Consider the following 19,881-nt stretch of genomic DNA (forward strand, 5'->3'; position numbering starts at 1 on the left):
ACAGATTTTCTAATGGAAATCTTGCCTCTAGGAAAGTGAAGTTCAATTGACTTCCAAGTTGCTGTGCCTTAGATCCAGGGATAAAAGCACTGTTCTACTTTCCTAATGGTCAGAGCAAAGGTCAAGGTGGATGCAAGCCAATCAAGTGGTTGATGTTGAGTGCCAAGGGAATTGTAATGGCTGTTTCCGAGTGAGCAGTGTCAACAATAAATATGAAAACCATGAAGGACAAATCCTCTGAGGCTGTTGGAAGGAATCTAGAGTGCTGATATGATTTATTTCTACTGGCACTGTGGTTGATCATTTAAAGATCCCACAGATATAAAAACAAAACCATAAGCCACCAGCCACAAAAAGAAAGTAAGATCAGTGGCAATGTGCTGTTGTCTGCTTCAATTTAATTAATCCTGGCAAGTCAAAGAGGGCTGGGCAGATCCCAAGAGACTGTCTTTTACCCAGAAATCCACTCAACCTAATTTCACCAATGTAGGGCAGCAGAAGGACTTGGCGCTCAGCCTACAGGCCATTAGCACATAGTGGAGATGGAGACAGCTGGGAATGCTGCCCTCAGTTGGAACTGGTGCCCCCCCCCGCCTGACTCAGTTTTATAGCAACCAAGTTTGTATTTATTCACAGCACTCATTCATTTCCTGATAAATGAATGTGCACATCATCCTTGTCCTTTCAAGGAACTACAAAGTGCACCAGGAAGCAAGGTTCTTAAGAAGCTGTGCCAGCAGGATTTTGCCTTATCTGCTGAAGGCCTCTTTGTTTACTGTAGTATGATACAGAAGAGTGCTGGTGATTCCCAGGTGAAGGAAGAGCATTGGTTATTGGAATCTCCATGCACTAGAAAAAGTAAACTCTGTGTTAATCACCTATCAAGTTGTTCCTTGGTGCCAAGAGAAAATGTTGAGATTGCTCGAACTGGGAATGGGTGGGGAGGCAGAAGTGGGTATTGAAAGTAAATGTAGATTACTGCATTGTTGGGAGTGAAAACTAATGCAGAGTGCCCGTCATAAGGCATTTACAATTCTTCCACAAACCATGGTCCATGTATTGCAGCGTGCAGTTTCCAACAGTGACAAAGAGGAGGTCCGTGGAAGGGCTATTAGAGGCAGACAGAGAGAGGAGGAAGTCCATTTTCCCTGAATGTGCAAGGACATTTGCCCACCAAATTGTAATTCTATGCATTTTCAACTAAAACCCAATAATTCTTTTCTATTAAAGGTCCCATGTTCCCAGGTGAACTGACATGAAAAAGTCCTGCATGCCAAAATGAAGGGATTTCCCAAAGGCCAAAGTTACTTTGTAAGAGCTGTCAGTGGCACCAGTGCAAGTAATGCCCCTTTGCTTTGGTTCAGGGAAACCTGGCTTTTTCTCACTTCAATCTTACAAACTAGATCCCTTCTGACTAGATGTTTCTGTCACCCAGATGACTTTCTAGTTTGCTTTATCTACAGTTGCTTCCGTTATTATTTTGGTCTTTAGAGGTGACCCAATAGTAATAGCTTAATTTTTCTATTATACTGTGTATGCCCTCTGTATCCAATCCCTCCTGCCATGCCCCCTCCCCTGCTCTATTTAATTTTGCTCAGTGTAATTAATTAATTCAGCGTAACTATCACTCCCAGTTTCATACAGTCATCAGCTTCTGTTGGAATCTCTATTTCTCCCATAACTATGCCTAGAAAGTTACAGATAGGTAGCCGTGTTGGTCTGCCATAGTCAAAATAAAAAAGTTCCTTCCAGTAGCACCTTAAAGACCAACTAAGTTACTGGTAGTTCTTGGTATGAGCTTTCGTGTGCATGCACACGAAAGCTCATACCAAGAACTAACTTAGTTGGTCTTTAAGGTGCTACTGGAAGGAACTTTTTTATTTTGACTATGCCTAGAAAGGATAAAGAAGTCAGCAAGGCACAAGACTAGGAAGTGTAGGAGATACAGGGGCGCCAAAGTGGGGTTCTTCCCAAGCCACCCCCTTCACTGGCTCTGCTTCACACACCTCTTTGAATGTGTCATGGAACTCTAATAATACCTCTTGCGTGCCTGGATGCAGAAGAAAGAGACAGGTGTGTATATGTGTGTAGAAACTAGCCTGCTGTACAAAGATAACATTTAGATGCATTGCTCCACCCATTTATTTATTTATTTTGCCTTTGGCTCTTCCCACCTCTGCAAGAAGGGGAAATGTTTTTTTAAAAAAATACTGTGGCCTTTTAAATGTGTTTATGGAGGGGGGTTATTGGTCTGTTTTTATTATGTATTTTGTGTTCTCATTTTGCATTTTTATGTTGTGAACCATTTTGCGATCTTCGGGTGAAGGGCGGTAGACAAATTTAACAAATAATAATAATATGGCACTTGGTCTTGCTCACTTCCTATAAATTCAGAAACTGGTGCCATGTCACGTTACAAACCAAAAGGATTCTGCGTTGCCAATTCAACATGAAGCTGTTGTCTTCATGTGTACAGAGCTAGGTCTGCATTGCCAATTTCTAAGACTATTGGTCTACACAATTTCTAAATCCATACACGCACAAACACAGTACAGCTAGGCCCAGGAGCTTTCTAACCTGCATAGAATTAGTGTATTGAAGTTCCTTTATAACAAGAACAAGTAATGTGTGCCTCAGTCAGCCATTCAAGTGAACACGTAGAGGCTTAAAGTGGAGAGGGGATGAGGTGCACATGAAAGCCCCATTTCCAGAGTTGCAGAGCTCAACTGGAGTCCTCCATACAATCAGAAGAGGGGGCTCAATATGCTTAGAACCCTGATAGCACATGTTCAGCCAAATGTGCTTAGAAGCCATCTTTGGAACTTTCCCTGCTCAGGTCTGAAATGGAGCCTTCACATGGGGAGGGGGGCATTGGGGGGGGGCATTCCGCTAAACCTCTTCCTAGCTTCATGGTCATTCACTTGAACACCCAAATATGGCGCTCAACCTAATTTCCCCACAAGTGTCAATGTGTGAATCGAGGGGGAATTTACAACTTTGCTTTTGTATACCTTTCAGATGCTGTAGAAGAAACCAAACCTTCTGAAAGTGCCCAGCAGGAAGAAGCGAAAGAAGACGAGAGCAAGGCGGACCAAGAAAATGCCTGAACATTAAGAAATGACTCCCTGTTGCCCTGTGCTCCCCTCCTCTTTCCCCGTATCTCCCCTCCCTCCCTTGTTCCAATCTCACCCTCTCCCGCTCGCCCTTGGGCTGAGTCTGTCTGTCTTCCTTGTCCCCTCCGCGCCCCCCCTTAACCCTTTTTCTCTCTGTGTGGCAAACATTTAAAGAAAAAAAAAAAGCAGGAAAAATCCCAGTCAAACAGTGTGGCTTAAACATTTTGTTTCTTGGTGTTGTTATGGCGAGTTTTTTGGTAATGATGATCCAATCATTTTGGGAAAATTCTTGCACTGTATCAGAATTGTTTGATCTGCGCGTGCGTGTGTTTGTCTGCCCACCACGAGTGCGCTCTCTCTCTCTCTCTTTCTCCTTCTCCCTCTCTCTCTCTCTCTGTTCCAAGTGTGTGCGCAATGTTACGTTCATCTGAGGAGTCCAAACCTATTGAGTGAGTTAAGGAAAGGAAAAAACAAAAACAAAAAAGAGAATGAACATTTTTCTTTTCTTTTCTCCCCTTTTCAATGTGATGATGATGATGGTGATGGTGGAATGAACTAAAGGAGGCAAAACAAACAAAGCAAAAAAGAAAAAAGAAAAAGAAGAAAAAAAGGAAAAGGAAAACACAGAATGAGAATACAACCCCGGTTTGTTTTTAAAAAATAATAAAATAAAATAAAGCAAATGTGCCAATTAGCGTTACTTGTGACTCCCGGCTCCTTTTTCAAACTGCAGAATGACAATAAAGGAGAATAATTATGATGGTATCACTGTGATGCATTTCTGTAGCACATTATATTTCAGTGGATCATGTGTGTTTTGTGGATAGAAATTCATTCGGGTGGTTATCAGTATACCAGACATGCTTCAATTTTTATGCGGATAACTTTTCTAAGGAGCAGCATATGTAAGAATGGCCACAGAAGTGCAATTTTCAGTCTGACACACACCAATTAAGGATCAGATTTTTGATGCACATAGTAGACTGAAATTACTACGGCACATAGGTTCATCCGTTCTGACATAACAAGATACATGTAGCATCACATACTGCACAGTTTTTCTGTTCCATCTGCAGTCACAGAGGATGGATGATTCAGGATCACCTAGTCATTCCTTGTACACTTTCAGTGAAAATGAATGTCTGACATATGTCGATATTGTATGTCAGGTGTTAGCTAGGGAGGGAGGAGAAATCATCAGAAGGTTCCAGGGCAGGTTACAGCAATACAAAACACACCATTAAAACAGATTAAAACAATGTTACAATCACAATTAGAGTTTAGATAGATAGATAGTCAAATTAAGGTGCAATGAAGGTGTGAGACAAAGCTCTGTGGCGTAGGGATTCCACAATTTAGGGGCTGCCACAGAGAACCCCCTTTTCTGGGTCACCACCCCATTAATCTCTGAAGGCTTCCTGAAAATGAATGCCAAAATACAGCTGCTGCTGCTGCTTCTTTTGAAATTTGCACTTCTCCAAATTCTGTGATGCAATTCTCCAACCAAATGATGCATAAGAGAACATGTAGATTTGGGGAAAGCATGCCTAAAATGCATATATTTATGAAAATGGCATAGGGAATGCATTGTATTGGGAGAAGTTGGTTGCAAAAGTGTGGGCATTGCATACAAAATATGAGGAGAAATTCACCCTAAAATGCTGATGAATTTTCACAAGGATTTCTTTTGGTGGGGGAGGGGAAGTCTCCCACTGATGTGGAAATGGGAATAACAGAATGGATTATTAGAAAAACAAGAAACTGAAAATGACAGTTTTGTCCATCTCTAGCATGAGCAGACTTCAGGCTTCAGGAAACCCCAAGAACCAGCAACTGAGAGCCAGTGTGGTGTAGTGGTTAAGAGCGGTAGCCTCGTAATCTGGTGAACCGGGTTCGTGTCTCCGCTCCTCCACATGCAGCTGCTGGGTGACCTTCGGCCAGTCACATTTCTCTGAACTCTCTCAGCCCCACTCACCTCACAGAGTGTTTGTTGTGGGGGAGGAAGGGAAAGGAGAATGTTAGCCGCTTTGAGACTCCTGAAGGGGAGTGAAAGGCGGGATATCAAATCCAAACTTTTCTTCTGTAGCCAGTGGCAAATAGTCCCTGGGGGAAGGCAGAGCCAATTACCTACTGCATCCCATGAGCTATATGCCCCCTTGGACAAGTACAGTTCTACAGCCGATTTATTTCAAATCAGGGATCCTAACAGCATAATTTAGAGAGAGAGAAAGACTTTGTTGTCACTATTGTTAAACTGCAAATTGTCCAGCGATCTACCTTCTGACCATCCCTGCTCTATGCAACTTCAGTCTCAACTTCCTGTAGCTTTACAGTGCCCTCTGCTGGTTAGCTGCTAATTTGCAAAAGAGGGAAATGTTTATTAGGCAGTGGTAGAAGGAAAGCACCGTAGAAGTTACAGGGACTACTATAGTTGATGAAACAGGTGGGTCTATATAGTCTAGAAATCTGACTTAGCCATTAGCAAATTCCCACTATTTGACGGAAACATATGTCTTCTATAATGCTTGTAGGTGTTGTGAATGAGTAGCTCAGTATCCCTGTTGTGTACAGGTTAGCTTTAGGAGTAAAGTGAAAGACAATATAAGCCTCTGATCAAATCAGAGATCCTGCAGACCATCTCAGTGCCTCCTACCTGAATTATATCCAAAGTACTTTGCGATATATTTAAATAGCAGGCCTCCCTGGTCTTACTGGAACTTGAATAGCTCATTTTTGAGACAGCATCCCAAACAAGCTAGCTGAGGACCACCTGTTTTGAGTCAGTGGAGAAGTGCTTCCTACAAAACCCCACAATTTTGCTAGTGTTCACTATCTGAATATACACTAGGACCAGTTTCCCTTATCTGATGAGACCTGACAGCCTCAATAGCTCAAGGCATGTATAGCTGTCTGCCTCTGCTGTTCTCTTTATTAGCTGTGAGAGCAAACAGTTTAATTGTATTACGGGAAAACCATTTTTTAAAGGATCCTTCTGTAAAAAAGCTCTTAAGATAATCATAAATCCTGCAGGTGATGCCCTCTCACTGCCCTGATTAATGTCTCTATATTGTCTGCGAGCCTCTTTTTAATAGGACTTTCTTCTCAGTGAAGGCTGGAAACAATAGCCGCAGTGACCCTTAGCAATAGTGTTATACAATAGCACATGCTTGATAAACCCACTAGCCCCACAGCTGAAACACCCAAAAGGACATTGTGTCCAGAGATGATGCTGAAGTTCTCTGATCTTGGGCTCACAAGTCAAAAGCCTCCCTCAAAGGAGTACCAACAGCCCTTGGGCAAATGTGATCTCCCATGGTACTCTGGGCTTAGAGTCCCGTTGTGCTGTTGTGCAGGAAGGAAAGGGGATGAGGGGAGAGTGGGGAGTGGGGCTGGGCTTTAGGAAACACTGATGGCTGGTGGACACAGGGACATTTCTTCCAGGCTCTCAGATTGACTGGTACAATGAGGTTTCCCCATTCTGTCCTCCTCCCCTGGATGATCTCAGTACTTTTCAGAATTAATCCAAGATATGTTTTGGAAACACTTTCATCTCTAGTCACCAAAGACAGTGGAACCTCAGGTTGCAGACATAATCCGTGACGGAGGCACATCCGCAACCCGCAGCGTTTGCGAGCTGAAGTGCCGTGTCTGCGCAGGTGCTGGTGCGATTTGGTGTTTCTGCACATGCGCGAAGCACAATTTAGCACTGCTGCGCATGCACAAGCGACGAAACCTGGAAGTAACCCATTCTGGTACTTCCGGGTTTCCCATGGTCTGCAATCCGAAAACATGTAACCTGAAGCAAGCATAACACCAGGTATGACTGCAATTTGTTTGGAACAGTGTGTTTGAATAGAATCCTAGTTAAAAATGAGAATGTTAGGAAAGAAGGGAAGGGAAAGGGAAAGGGAAAGGGAAAGGGAAGGGAAGGGAAGGGAAGGGAAGGGAAGGGAAGGGAAGGGAAGGGAAGGGAAGGGAAAGCAGAGTGTATGGCAAACTCTGGGGCCTTAAGGAAGGGTAGAGCATCTGCTTGCATGCAAAACACCCCGGGTTAAATCCCTGGCATCTCCATACAGAGCTGAAAAAGATGCCAGCCTAGGAACTGGAAAGCTGCTGCCTACAATACTGAGTTAGATGGACCAATAGTCTGACTAAGGACTCAGCTACATTAGTAAACAAACAAACAAACAAACAAACAAACAAACAAACAAACAAACAAACAAACAAACGTTTTACAAATGCTCTGTAACCCTGTGACACCAGATGGCGCTGTAGAGCTGTAATGGGAACTCTATGAAATTTTACAACTTTGAGCTAGAAAAGTTTTTTAAATATCATTTTCAGATTGTTTTTTAATAGCTTTGTAGATGCCTGTGTATAAGGCAGCTTCCTCTGTAAGGTGAATGAGTACAGTGTGGCAGATGGAATTTAAACTAACTATGTGAATTCTCCTAAGAAACTAATATGCTTCCACTGTAGATTTTTTATTTAGGGAGGGGCAGTATTTCTGGTGGCAGAACTAACCTTCTGGGGTAGTTTGTCCACTCATCTCTCACCTGGGGCTCCCAGAAGCTGTCAGCATGTGACACCCCACAAACGGCTTCAACTGGCCAGCTAAACCAGGTGAGGGTAGTCAATGGGTCTCAAACCCTCTGTGAGTTAAGAACTTTCCCTGTATGCAAAGATAGGCTCCAGCGAATTGAGTGGATAAGACGAATAGTGGGTTCAACGTTCAAGAAAGCTGTTTCTCTGCAAGTGGTAGAGGGAAGTGAGGGATAGATGGCACTCCTCAACCTGGGAAGGCAGCTCATCTAGGAGAAAGAAAACTGATCCTGAACCTCTGCTGCCTTGTGGGATATCTTTGGGAGAAGAAAGGGCTAAGGAGTAAACTCTACACAAATCCAGAGTGGAGTCCCTAAGACTGGCAGCTTGTACGCTTCCTTCCAGCAATTCCTGAAGCCAAGCAGTTGCCAAAATTTTTGCTCTGCTTTCCTTTGGACCATATCAGCGAGGCCAAAAGGAGGGTCTTGTCATCTGGGCAGCGCAGGACCTCCATACACGCTGCTTAGGTTTGTACCCCGTGGAGATCACTTGGATGCTGCTAACAGCAGTTTGCCTTCACCCCTGGAGGCACACTTCATTGTCCCTCAAGACAGATGGATGACAATAATGACAACCTTTTTATCCTGCCTTTCCTCTAAGGTGGCATACATAGTTCTGTCATTTTCTCCTCAGGGCAAACCCTGAGCAAACCCATTGAGCAAACAACAATAAATCTTCATTAACTTTTGAATATATTTTTTTACAAATGACTATTAACTTTTGAGAACACTGCCGATTAGCACGAATGCCAAGAGAAAGGAAACAAGGGCTGCTTTAGAAGTCAGGCAAGGTAGCTCTGTCTAATAACCATCACTGACTTGAAAGCTTTTCTGAAACAATGAAATTGTACATTTATGCCTCACACCGTTCATTGCTAGGCTTTTTAAAGCCCTTGGGTCTGGAATCTCCAGCCACCTCTGAAACATAGCCGCTGTTTAACAAGGCATAACAAGTTTCAAGAGGAACACTGTTAACTGGCTGGCACTGCAAAGGCAAAGATGAACACAGGCCCAAATATATTAACCAGCTTTTGATCCTTTATTAAAAAAATTAAAAAACCTAGAAGAACAAGGTTTAGTGCTACTGCTTAGATCAGGGATTTTCAAACTGTGAACACTTTACGATGGAAAGACCTTGATACCACACAGGATTCCAGAAGACCAGGTAAGCCAAGTCCACATCTTCTAATAGATAAGTAAGACATTTACCCATAACTTTAGCCCAATTGTTTCCTCTTCTTCCTAGTCGCAGACTCCATTTATTCCACCATGATCCTAAACACACTGTGTCCCTCTTCTTCCCCTCTCAGTTCTTAATGCTAGCTCTCATTTTACACCATGATCCTTAGTGAAGGTCTGTAGTTCAGCAATGGAGCATGAATTGGTGGTGGTAATCTTGCTGGCTTGGTTGGGATCAGCCAGATGGCCCCCAGATAGCACTTTGGGACAGTGCTAATCTCCCCACAGCGGACCCACCTGGTTGGCAAGCTCACCAGTGCAGGGGCAAGATTTTTTCCTCACCCTTGAAACACCCAAAAGCAGCTCTACCTCCAGACCTGCTTCGAGATACCTTCTAAAAATGCAGGGCTAATGATGGGATGTCAGCATTGGGTCAGTATTGTAGTACCCGGATCAGTGAGAAAAGCATTATTAGGTAGGAAGCTCTTTTTATATCAAACCAGACCACCCATCCACTTGGCTCAGTTCTGTGGTTTGCCTGTGGCTCGCCAGGGTTTCTGTCAGGAGTTTTTCCTCTACCTGGCGGTGTCACCGATCTACTGCATGCATAAATGTGCCCTACTACTGAGTAACAATTCTTCCTCATACTTGACGAGGTCAAGCTAAAATTTGACAAATCTTGCAATAAATAAAAATCCAGCTAGTTAACATTTGTAGAAAATAAATAAACCTCATCCTCATACAAATCATTGCCAAGCTCTAATATTAGTTAGCAAATTTACAAAATTCTAGTGAATCGTCCCCAGGGTTATTCTACATAGTTCACTTCAGCGTATGGCAGCAGTCTTGGAGATCATTTTCACAGAATGCTGTGAGCAAAGTAGCACAAGATTTATATTTCGGGAACCAAGGTACTTTCATATTTGACAGTTTGAAAATATTAGCACAGAGAGAGGAGTGCCATCTAGTGTATCAGCAACTCATAACTGTTTGTAGCACCCAAAGGATTTTGAAGGCCATCTTCTACCCTATAAAGATTTGCCAGGCTTTGGTTAACCAGTGAAAACTAAGGGCAACCCAGCTTTTGATCAGTTCATCATTTGTGTGTGCTGAAAATTTCTATGATGCAGTACAAAACAGCACCATTGTCTTATTTATTTCGTGTTTCAAATTCTGTGATTTGCTTGCAAATAAACTGGTTCTGCTGGCAGACAAACTAGTAAAGCATGTTGCTCTTTCAAAGATGAACTGAAATTCCTTTTAACATATAGACATTGAAGATCAAGATCATATTGTCAAAGGAAATGGTTCTCTAGTGTTACTGAAAACACTGTAGTCTATCTACGTAGGTAGGAATGACAAGATGCCTCTTCCATTTAATTTGCACCCTGCAGGCAATTATAGAATCTCAGTGCAGACAAATATGTAGTTGGAATGAGCACATTACAAGGCTGGGCTCTTGTCTGCTGGGTTGTTTCTCTTTACCACGTGTTCATCAGAACCGCTATACAGAATCTGTGCACACAAACAAGGCATGATCCAGAGCCAGCTATGTGCTTTTCATTTGACTAATGCTAATGGCTGAATAGGGCTAGTATTTCAGTTACTCGTGCATTTTCTTCTCTATTCACCACAATTTTTTGCCCAGGGCAAAAAAACCCAAGACATCAATTTCTGTGAACAAGTAGGGTGGTATTCAATTATGGCATCCAGTCAGCACTGGCAGATGTAACTGGCAGCGGTGCACATACTAACACTGGACATAGTCATCATGGCTAGTAGCCATTGATATCCTCATTCTCCCCCCACACTGGCCACTGCATTGAGGGTGGTGGTGATGGTGGTGGTGATGGTGGTGAATGCCATAGTTTATCAAAGTGCTGTGTAAAGAAGTACTTTGGAAGTCCTGAATCTTCTAATATTCACCTTCATTGGTGGCAACAGATTCAAATGACTGAGGAGCACCCCCCCTCTCATGTTCCAGATTGACTCTACATCTGGGGCACTGTGAGGAATGAAAGTATCAGTGAGGCCCACCACCATGGGCTACTTAAAGCCAAAGGGGTGGGCGGGAAGGAAAGAGGCCTGAAGCAGGTGTACCAGCAAATGGGTCCAGGACTGCACAGTGGTCACAATTTCTCCTACCAGCTTGGTTTCCTCAAAATAAGAGTTTCACATGTCCGGGCAGAATAAAGAGAATAAGAAATCTATAAAGAAACAAACATGTAGAACACCATTCACCAACTTGGTGAAAACCCATCTATCCAGTGTGATACAAAAATAATCTGGAAGGCACCAGGTCGGTGATATAGAAGAATGGGGGGGGGGGGAGAGCATATTTTCATGCAGTTTATTGGTGTGTGCTTTTATGTATACTTAAAACAAAGCCCGGCCTACCAAGGCAGAGGGGCTGCTGGTCCCTAGTCATTAGGCGGCAGCAGCCTGGCCTGTTTGCAGTCTTAGCCTCTGTAATCCTCACTGGTAGAGAGGTCATTAATAATGCTTTCTAGCCTGTCACTGCATGCTGCATCTTTTGAAATCTATGCCCCTCTGGGCCCATTAGAGGGAGGAACTATGTCTGCTGAAACATATGAGTCTGGCAAGTACTGCCTGCTGTTCTTGTCTCAAAGCCAACACCACCATCCTTGTACACTAAACAAGGCTGGGAGACTCTGGGGGAGGATAGTGAGTGAGAATGGGGGGGGGGGACTGAATCAGAGTTGGGGTTAAAGCTGAAAGCCTGTGCCTCAATAGAGAGAGCAGGAATGGTGCCTAGTCTGAAATCAATGTATGAAAGGGATTCTGGCATTGGGTGAATAAATACAGGAAACCATTTGCCAAGTAGTTGTTTCCCCCTCTGTGCATATAGCCACTTGGAAAATCAGTTATCCATAAGGAGGTCATCTTCTAGGTGCCCCAGTGAGGTAAGTTGGATGGTTGAAGGGAGGGAGGGAGAGAAGGAGAGAGAGTATGCTTATGGTCTTGTTTTGTAACATGTCCTGGAAGCTTCACTGAAGGCAAAGACGATCTTTTAAACAAATATGTTTGGCCAAACATCTACTCTCAATGAGAAATCTAGAGAAATAGAGATGAATAAAATTTCTCCTTATTTAGGATTGCCATATTTGTAGAAGTTGAGCTTTTTTGGGGGAAATGAATCTGAAAACTTTTTAAAATGTCCTTAAAATCTCAGACATTTTCCTGATTTCCTGAAATTCCCCCTGGATGCTACTTTCTCTGGTTAAATCCTGAACATGTCCAGGAAATTCCAGGTGTATGTCAACTATACCTTATTACTACTCTGGAGAATGCCAGAAAAAGTGGCTTAACAGTTGCTTAAATGTATGCTATGGTAATCACTTGGTTAATCCGCCCTCTTTACTCACCCCGGATCTCGACCCCCTGTGACAGGGGTGTGGAATTTTAGCAAGGGTATCCTAATGACTCTTAGGCTGCAATACCCACTTGAAAACAGCAGGACTTACTTATGAGTAGATATGTATAGGATTGAACTGCTACAGAAGAATCCAAAGCACCCTAATGTTGGACTGTGTCGAATTAGGTGGAGACATCACTCAGTTGACCTCCCACTAATTGCCAAACACAGGTGGTGAGGAGGCCTGTGGTCAGAATCCTTGCTGGAAGAGGTCAGCTGGGAACCTCTGGATTAGGGCTCTGCTGCTCTGCAGAACCATGCCAGCAGGGGGTGGTTTTTGGATTAGTCTCATCCGCTCAATCCACCAGAATCTGTCTTCCAATGCAGTGGAAATCCCTAACTTCCTGAGGGTTTGAAACTCATTGGCTAGCCTCACCTGGTTTAACCAGCCAGTCAAAGATGGTGTGGCCACTGTCACATGCTGACAGCTTATAGGAGCCACAGGTGATAACTAAGTGCAGGGTGGAGACCAAAGTTGGACAAACTACCCCAGAAGGAGCATGACCCCCACCAGAGGTACTACCACTCTCCTAACATCCCATATGGGGTGTATGGGTGGGCAAAAACCAAGATAACAATCACCACTTCTTTCTTCATTCATCTGGGGCATGTGCACAGAGGAAAAGCCATAGATAACAAAATCAAGGTGAGTGCTTTAAAACATGTATCAGGTAACCACATTCATCCTTGTGGGCCAGAATATCTGGAATCAATCTAGATTGAAAGCAGCATCTTGAGGATGAGCACAAATGATTCCAGATTGAGAAGAATACACATTAGTGCTGCAAATGGGTTAGTGTGTGCTTAGCCAAAGACTTCAATGCTACGTAGACATCCTTGGGAGTAAGACCCATTGAACTTCCTTCTGTACGCTCACATCAGATTTAACCGGTTGACTGTATGCAATGTACCAACAGCCTCAGTTCTGGGTAAGTTGTTTTAAATATTTGAATTCCATATGGTGAAATCCTGGGAATCTTCCAGCCGGTGTCTTATCACGTCATTTGTAGTTCTAAAATGTTCTTAATTGTGCTGGAGCTTCTCTGATCATTTATGGAACGGGAACAGGATTTTACAAAGACTCTGGTCTTTGAAATATTCATGGGGCTTTAGTGGTGTGTGATTCATTTACTCCCCCTCCCCCTTGTCTTAATGGGATGCCCGAGATTGGAAGAGGAGAGAGAAACTCTGCTGGGAGAGCACCAGAGACAGCTCACTTGGTCACGAATTGAACTGGCCATACTCCACCCTGCACTTGCCTCTCAGATGCTACCCAGCAGAACTGACATTGGCACAGCAAATGGCCCTGAAGTAGCTGTAGTACAAGAGAAGCGGGGGTCTGCACGTCCTACATCCTTTTCCAGGTTAAATATAAATACATGAGTTATGTAAGAGAGCATCTCATCACAGGGGGGTAAAAAGCAAAGGAGCATAATCAAACTGTTTTGACAGATCCATTTGTGGCATGTGCAGGGATGCCTCCATTACACAATTCTGAAAAACTCGCATTTGAAAATTTGTATTTCCCTATCACCTTGAGAACTATTTATTCAGTTTCTGTGCTATATATACAACCATATTTTTGAGCTCCTAAATACTGTAATTTATCAGAATGACACAACTTAGGAAGGCTAGTAAGAAAACAAGTATTTCCCCAGGTAGATAGATTTGGAGATACGTGCTAGCAGTCAGTGTGGATTCAATATATACCAACAACTAGGATCTGATTTACATATGAAGTAGACTGAGATGGACAACTCCTGAAGTGGTATAATACTTTGTACCATCTCACATTTTGGGGGAGTGAGCCACATGTTTTAATGTTCCTCCACACTTTTTTTTCAACCCCTAGAAAATGATAATAAAAACACCAAATCTATACTTGAGAAAGATTCTGGCCCTGTTAAAGTTTAATGTACATAAAATGTTGTGTTTAAGTGCATTATAAGTTTTTTTGTATTGGGACAGAGGTGGTGATTTTCCACTTGGGTGCAGTAAGCTGTCTTGTGGCAGTTTTAGGTCTCTCCATTCAGCAGGAGATTCAAAACCTGAGTGTATATATGCAAATGATGTTACTTGCAACACAGACACAGAAGCTGTGAGATGCTGGCATGCTGGGAAAGGAAAGACTTGCTTAACTTCTTTCTTGGACCAGAAGAAGAAACTTTATGAAATGGAACCATTGCTGGTTCTTGCCTTGTTACATTCTTTGTTATTCTGTAACGTTTATCCATTGTATCCAATGTTTAAGATTGTTCTGCAATTAAAGCTATAAAACTCATTCTTGTGGTGAAGAGAATTCATTTCTGTACAAGAGTCCAGATCTGGGAATTCCATTGTCCAACTCGAACACTCTCTGCTCTGTTAGCTCTTATTTTTCTGTTTTCAGGATGCATTAAAATGGGGAGTCAGAGGTGGGATCTAAGTAGAGTTGAGGCAGAAGCCAAGGTGGGTTGCACCTTCCATGGTTTTGCTCACAGCCCTTGAAGAGGGGCTCCTTGTGTATTTTGAGCACTTCTACTCCAAATGCTTGCCACACCACTGCCCTGCAGGGGACGCCCAAACAATACTGTAGAACAGAGTGTGAAAGGCGCGAAGAATGTGCCAAATTTTAGCATTGTACAGGGAGCTGCTGAAATGTGAGAGCCCAAAGTCCACTACTGCTAGCACGAGTGAACTCGCTCCACTCTATATGGCATACAGTGGTACCTCGGGTTACAGACGCTTCAGGTTACAGACGCGTCATCTTACAGACTCCGCTAACCCAGAAATAGTACTTCGGGTTAAGAACTTTGCTTCAGGATGAGAACAGAAATCGCACGGCAGCAGTGGGAGGCCCCATTAGCTAAAGTGGTACCTCAGGTTAAGAACAGTTTCAGGTTAAGAATGGACCTCCAGAATGAATTAAGTTCTTAACCCAAGGTACCACTGTATTGTCAAAAATATCACTTCTGTTACCAGTTGCCTTCAATGCTCTCTTTCCATATATGCAACACACTATATACATTCTTGTAAATCAGCCTTCTCCAATCCTGTGCTTCCCAAATAGTGTTGGACTACAACTTCCATTATCCTTGACCATTCCCATCATGCATGCTGACCTGATGGGAGATTTAGTTGAAAAGGTTTGTAGGGCACCAGGCTGTGGAAAGCTGCTTCAAATTGTGCTTGAGCTGCATGTATTAATCATGCTTCCCCTACACATACCAGCTCTGGGAGGAGAATGTTTATGGAAGTGTTTGCCCTAGAATTTGCAGTATATTCATAAAATTCATTATTGACATGCCCAGAATCATCCTAATTACCAGGTATTCATTTCCGCCCACATGCTCCTCCAACGCAGATCTGCATGGTGTGTCAGTGAATAAGTCTACAGGTTTTCAGCCTGTTGCCATTCAGCTCAGATAATCAAGCATTCAATGCCTCTGCTATGGTTTATTTATTTATTTAATGGAGCAGGCTTGCAAAGCAGAAGGAGATTTATAATAGAAATAGAGAGGAATGTGGGAGTGTGGTCATGAACCATGTCCTCAGATGCTCTCTCTGAGAAGAAAATAAACTCTGAAAATTAGTAATGTGCAGGTTTCCCTACACTTGAGCCATAATTGGGTCACAGAGCACTAATGCCATTCTTTGAATGTGTGAAAAAGACCACTTATTTTTCAAGGGTATGTAAATTGTCTCGCAGTGTTTTCCCCATAGATGTTCTTACAATGTCACCCAGTAACTATAGTGTGTGTGTGTGTGTGTGTGTGTGTGTGTGTGTGTGAAGGAAGGCAGCATGTTTCCTACACCAAAGATGTTTAGATCACAACTGATCTTTTCCTATACCATTGTCAGGGACTGCGCAGATGAGGAGTGGTAGAGACCACCACCTCAAAAGCCTTCCAGAGAGGAGGAGAGGGGGAGAGTGTATATCAGCACCCAATGTGCATTACCTGTTTGGTTCCTCACACCTGCAACACTACCCTTGAACGCCTATTCACAAAGCCATCTGACCATGAGCAATAGCCTTTTCAAATATGCACACCTCAGTTTAACTGCCAATTGATTGTGGCTTATATTTTCAAATCATATAGAAGGAGGTTTGAAATCCGATGCCTTTCTTCTTCTTGGTGGAGGAAAGTTGCATTAACACTGCTCCCTTTTCCTGCACAGAGCACCGGATGTAGGGATTTAGGATGCTGATCGGATGGGGTGCAAAACTGAGAGGATCCATAACTGAGAAGATCCATTTGGGGGTGCCTAATTTTGGGCTTACTCTGGGTTCCTCATTATCAAAGTTTGCCCCTGCCATAAAAACATATTCCTGTTCACTAAGGAATATCTGATTGGTTGAGAGCACCCATATGACCAATCCACATAGGAAATAGAAGCAGAACCAAAGATGCAAATGACATCTATTGAAGCCAGTGGCACCCAGGAGGATAGAAAAAGGGGAATATTTTTACTATTAAACCAATTTCAGGAAGATATTTCTAAACCCTTCTCCTCAATTACTATTTTTGGGCCAACAATAAAAATGGGAAGATTTGCAGCCCAGAATCTTTAGCACTTGTTGGTAGAATGACACTGGAGTGAACAAGAGAGAAGAAACTTCTATAGAAATGCAGGGAGAATGTAGGCAGGACTGTCTTCCTTGAAGAATCTATTTTCCAGCATTTCATTACTTTGAAGTTAATCTCCTGAGTGCTCAGTGCCCTTTTTTTTCTTTCTAACTCAGTGCTTCCTGAAATGCACTTCCATTTGTCTGCCTTGTGTTAATTTTCCTTCAAATGCCTTGTGCTGGTGAACATTAGGGTCATAAATGCTCCCTCCCTTCTATTCTTCTTTCTGCCAGGTTCCTAAGCATGTCTTGCCCTGTTAGCTCCGCTATCAGTCTGCTGCAATGAGACTGACTTTCGCCTTTTGGTGATCCAGTGCATTAGGAAGGTGAGACTGAGAGTAAATGCAGGGCACCCAGACCTGACCCATGGCTAATGACCCATGGCATTCCAACTACATCCTTTGTTTCTGGAGTAATAGTCATCAGCTCAGATTCTTAAGAATGGCAAGTTGCCTGAGGATTATAGCCTGTGTGAAGTTGGAATCCAAGTTGAAACATAGGGCCTGGTTCCAGGACAGCTGAGAGGCAGGTGCAGGGGTAGTTATGTACAGTTTCTCTCTCCAGGCCTCATGGGAATAAATTTATGAAGGAGAATGTGCAGGCACCTTTCTAAGTGATTTATGTGAGATGAGCCACTTGGCTGCACCCACCTACCAGTGGTTTTTAGCCATTGAGTGAAGTGAGAGCTGTGATTGTATGTTGTTTGGACACCATGTGAGGCAGGTTAGGCTGAGAGCTGGGTGGAATCTAGACACATATAAAAAACAACAATGCTGTTCAAAAAAGCATTTTGAATTTGCCATAAGCTCACCATCGCCATCTAGTGTTGTACTTGCATAATGCACTTAAAACACACTTAAACATTATATTTGAAGCTGTATAGCGGAGTCCCTGGTGACTGGCCCATGACAGCAAGTGAGCAAAACCAACGATGAGTTAAGGATTTAAGATATAGTCTTCCCCAGCCCTACCTGGAGTCACCAGGAATTAAACCTGGGATCATTTGCATGCAAAGCACACGCACATGCGCACACTCACACACTGGGATGGGGAGGTGTTTTGTTGTTGCCCTTGTTACACTATTAGGAGCCAGAAATCCTTGCTGATCTACTTCAAATTATCCATAGATCTTTCAGTACATCCTGACCTACCTTTTGCTCACCTCTGGCCTAAAGGACTAGCTAGTCTATAGGATTCTGCTGCTGAGCATCTCCAAAACACTTTTGCAGTAACCTCTGGGAGCGATGAGACCTGAAGCCATGCTGTCACTCTCAGGGAAATTCTACAGGGAATAAACATGACTGCTCCTATGGTGTGTGCATAGAATCTCCCTGAGAGCAAGAGTATCCTGAACCCCTGGCCTAACTGGTGGCAAATCATGGTGTCAAGTCCCCAGGCCAGGGTCAATCCATGTGTCTAAACCAAAGCACAGTCCTGTGGAAGTCCAGGAGCATCCAGGTAAAGGTCCATCAGAATGGGCAGCTGAGCTGACACAGCACCTCAGCTCTGCTGCCCTTTTATATTCTGCATGCTGTTTGCATCATCTGGGCTTGATGTGACCTTCACCTGTTCCAAGCCTACTTCAGCTAAGAAATCCCACACCTCCTCCCAGAGCTAACGACCCCCACCTAGCCAGCTAGGGAGCTGGACTATGTGCCCTTGCCTGCCTCACCCTCTGCTCCTTATGCCTCAGAGTCCACCATGTTTGTGGAGACAGGGGCTCCTCTAGCTCTGGTGATGGGTCCTGCTGTTCTGGTTCCTGTGCACTGACCCCCTATCCCAGCCTTTCTCAACCTGTGGGTCCTCAGATGTTGTTGAACTACAACTCCCATCACCCCTAGCTAGCAAGGCCAGAGCTCAGGGATGATGGGAGTTGTAGTCCAACAACATCTAGGGACCCACAGGTTGAGAACCGCTGCCCTATCCCCTCGTCATTCTCTGTCACCCTATGAGTACTTACTACACCAAACTCTCTGTCCCAATCCTCAGCTTGCCCTGGTGTGTCTCAGTCCCAGCTACACCCCTTGCAGAGATCCTTTCCCTCCTCTTCCTCCTCCACATTGTTCTTCCGGTTCATGACAAACAGCATGTCATCAGGTCCCATCACTCCCAGGGGCCATTTCAATATGCATGGTAGTAGGTGTCCTGCACACTAGCTACACCTCTAGGTGGCTGGCAGTAATAGAAAAGGAATGGAAAGGGGAAAGGGGAAAGGGGAAAGGGGAAAGGGAAGGAGATACTCAACCCTCAGCCCATTTCATCATGGAATCTGGCAGAACTGAGGATTCTGAGGTGGACCAACATCTGATCCAAGCAGTGCATATTGGGTGATCCAGCCTTGGAAGGTGAGTTTATCAAATTCCTCCCCATCCCTATGTGACAGTATCATCAATCACCCCTGAGGGCAGTACTAGGCTAGCTTAGGGAGTGAAGGGCAGGATGTCCTCCAAGAGCTTTCTGCCACTTTGCACCTCCCAGAATCCATGGCTTTAGCCAATTGCATAATCATGCCCAATGGATGGATCTTGTCTTAATTGCTGTCTGGATCCATGAAAGTGTTTTTTCTTTTCACCGGGGTGTGAACAGCTGCTGTAATGCATGTTTGGTAACATATTTTTGATGAAAAAAAGAAACGATAATACCTTCCCACTGAAAATAGTCAATGTAGTGTAGAAAGCTCAAAGTTTTTGTTTGTGTCTGTGGGTTTATAGAAGCAAAAGTGTTGTATCTTTCCTGTACATTCACAATCAAACATAATCATCCAGACTTATTTCATCATTACAAAATAACCTGAATTCTGTGTTGGGATGACATGAAATCAATGGATTAGCTTCGCAAACTGAGGAGTCAAGAATCAGGAGTGTCTTGGTCCCAACTGAAATAAGCACTTGCCTATGAGCAACTCAGGGACGTGGGTGGCGCTGTGGTCTAAACCACTGAGCCTAG

General features: G+C 43.6%; 1 protein-coding gene across 1 annotated transcript in view; it reads left to right on the top strand.

Annotated features, from left to right (window-relative positions):
- Positions 1–3,870, top strand: part of GAP43 (growth associated protein 43) — a 55,090-nt gene extending 51,220 nt beyond the window's left edge. Inside the window, exon 3 of the mRNA XM_083500924.1 lies at positions 3,019–3,870. Within this exon, the coding sequence (XP_083357050.1) occupies positions 3,019–3,107 (89 nt within the window). The 3' untranslated portion in view covers positions 3,108–3,870. The remainder of the gene's footprint in view (positions 1–3,018) is intronic.
- Positions 3,871–19,881: the final 16,011 nt, after the last annotated feature.

This window comes from Podarcis liolepis (assembly GCF_965112155.1).
Source record: "Podarcis liolepis genome assembly, chromosome: 4".
NCBI lineage: Eukaryota > Metazoa > Chordata > Lepidosauria > Squamata > Lacertidae > Podarcis > Podarcis liolepis.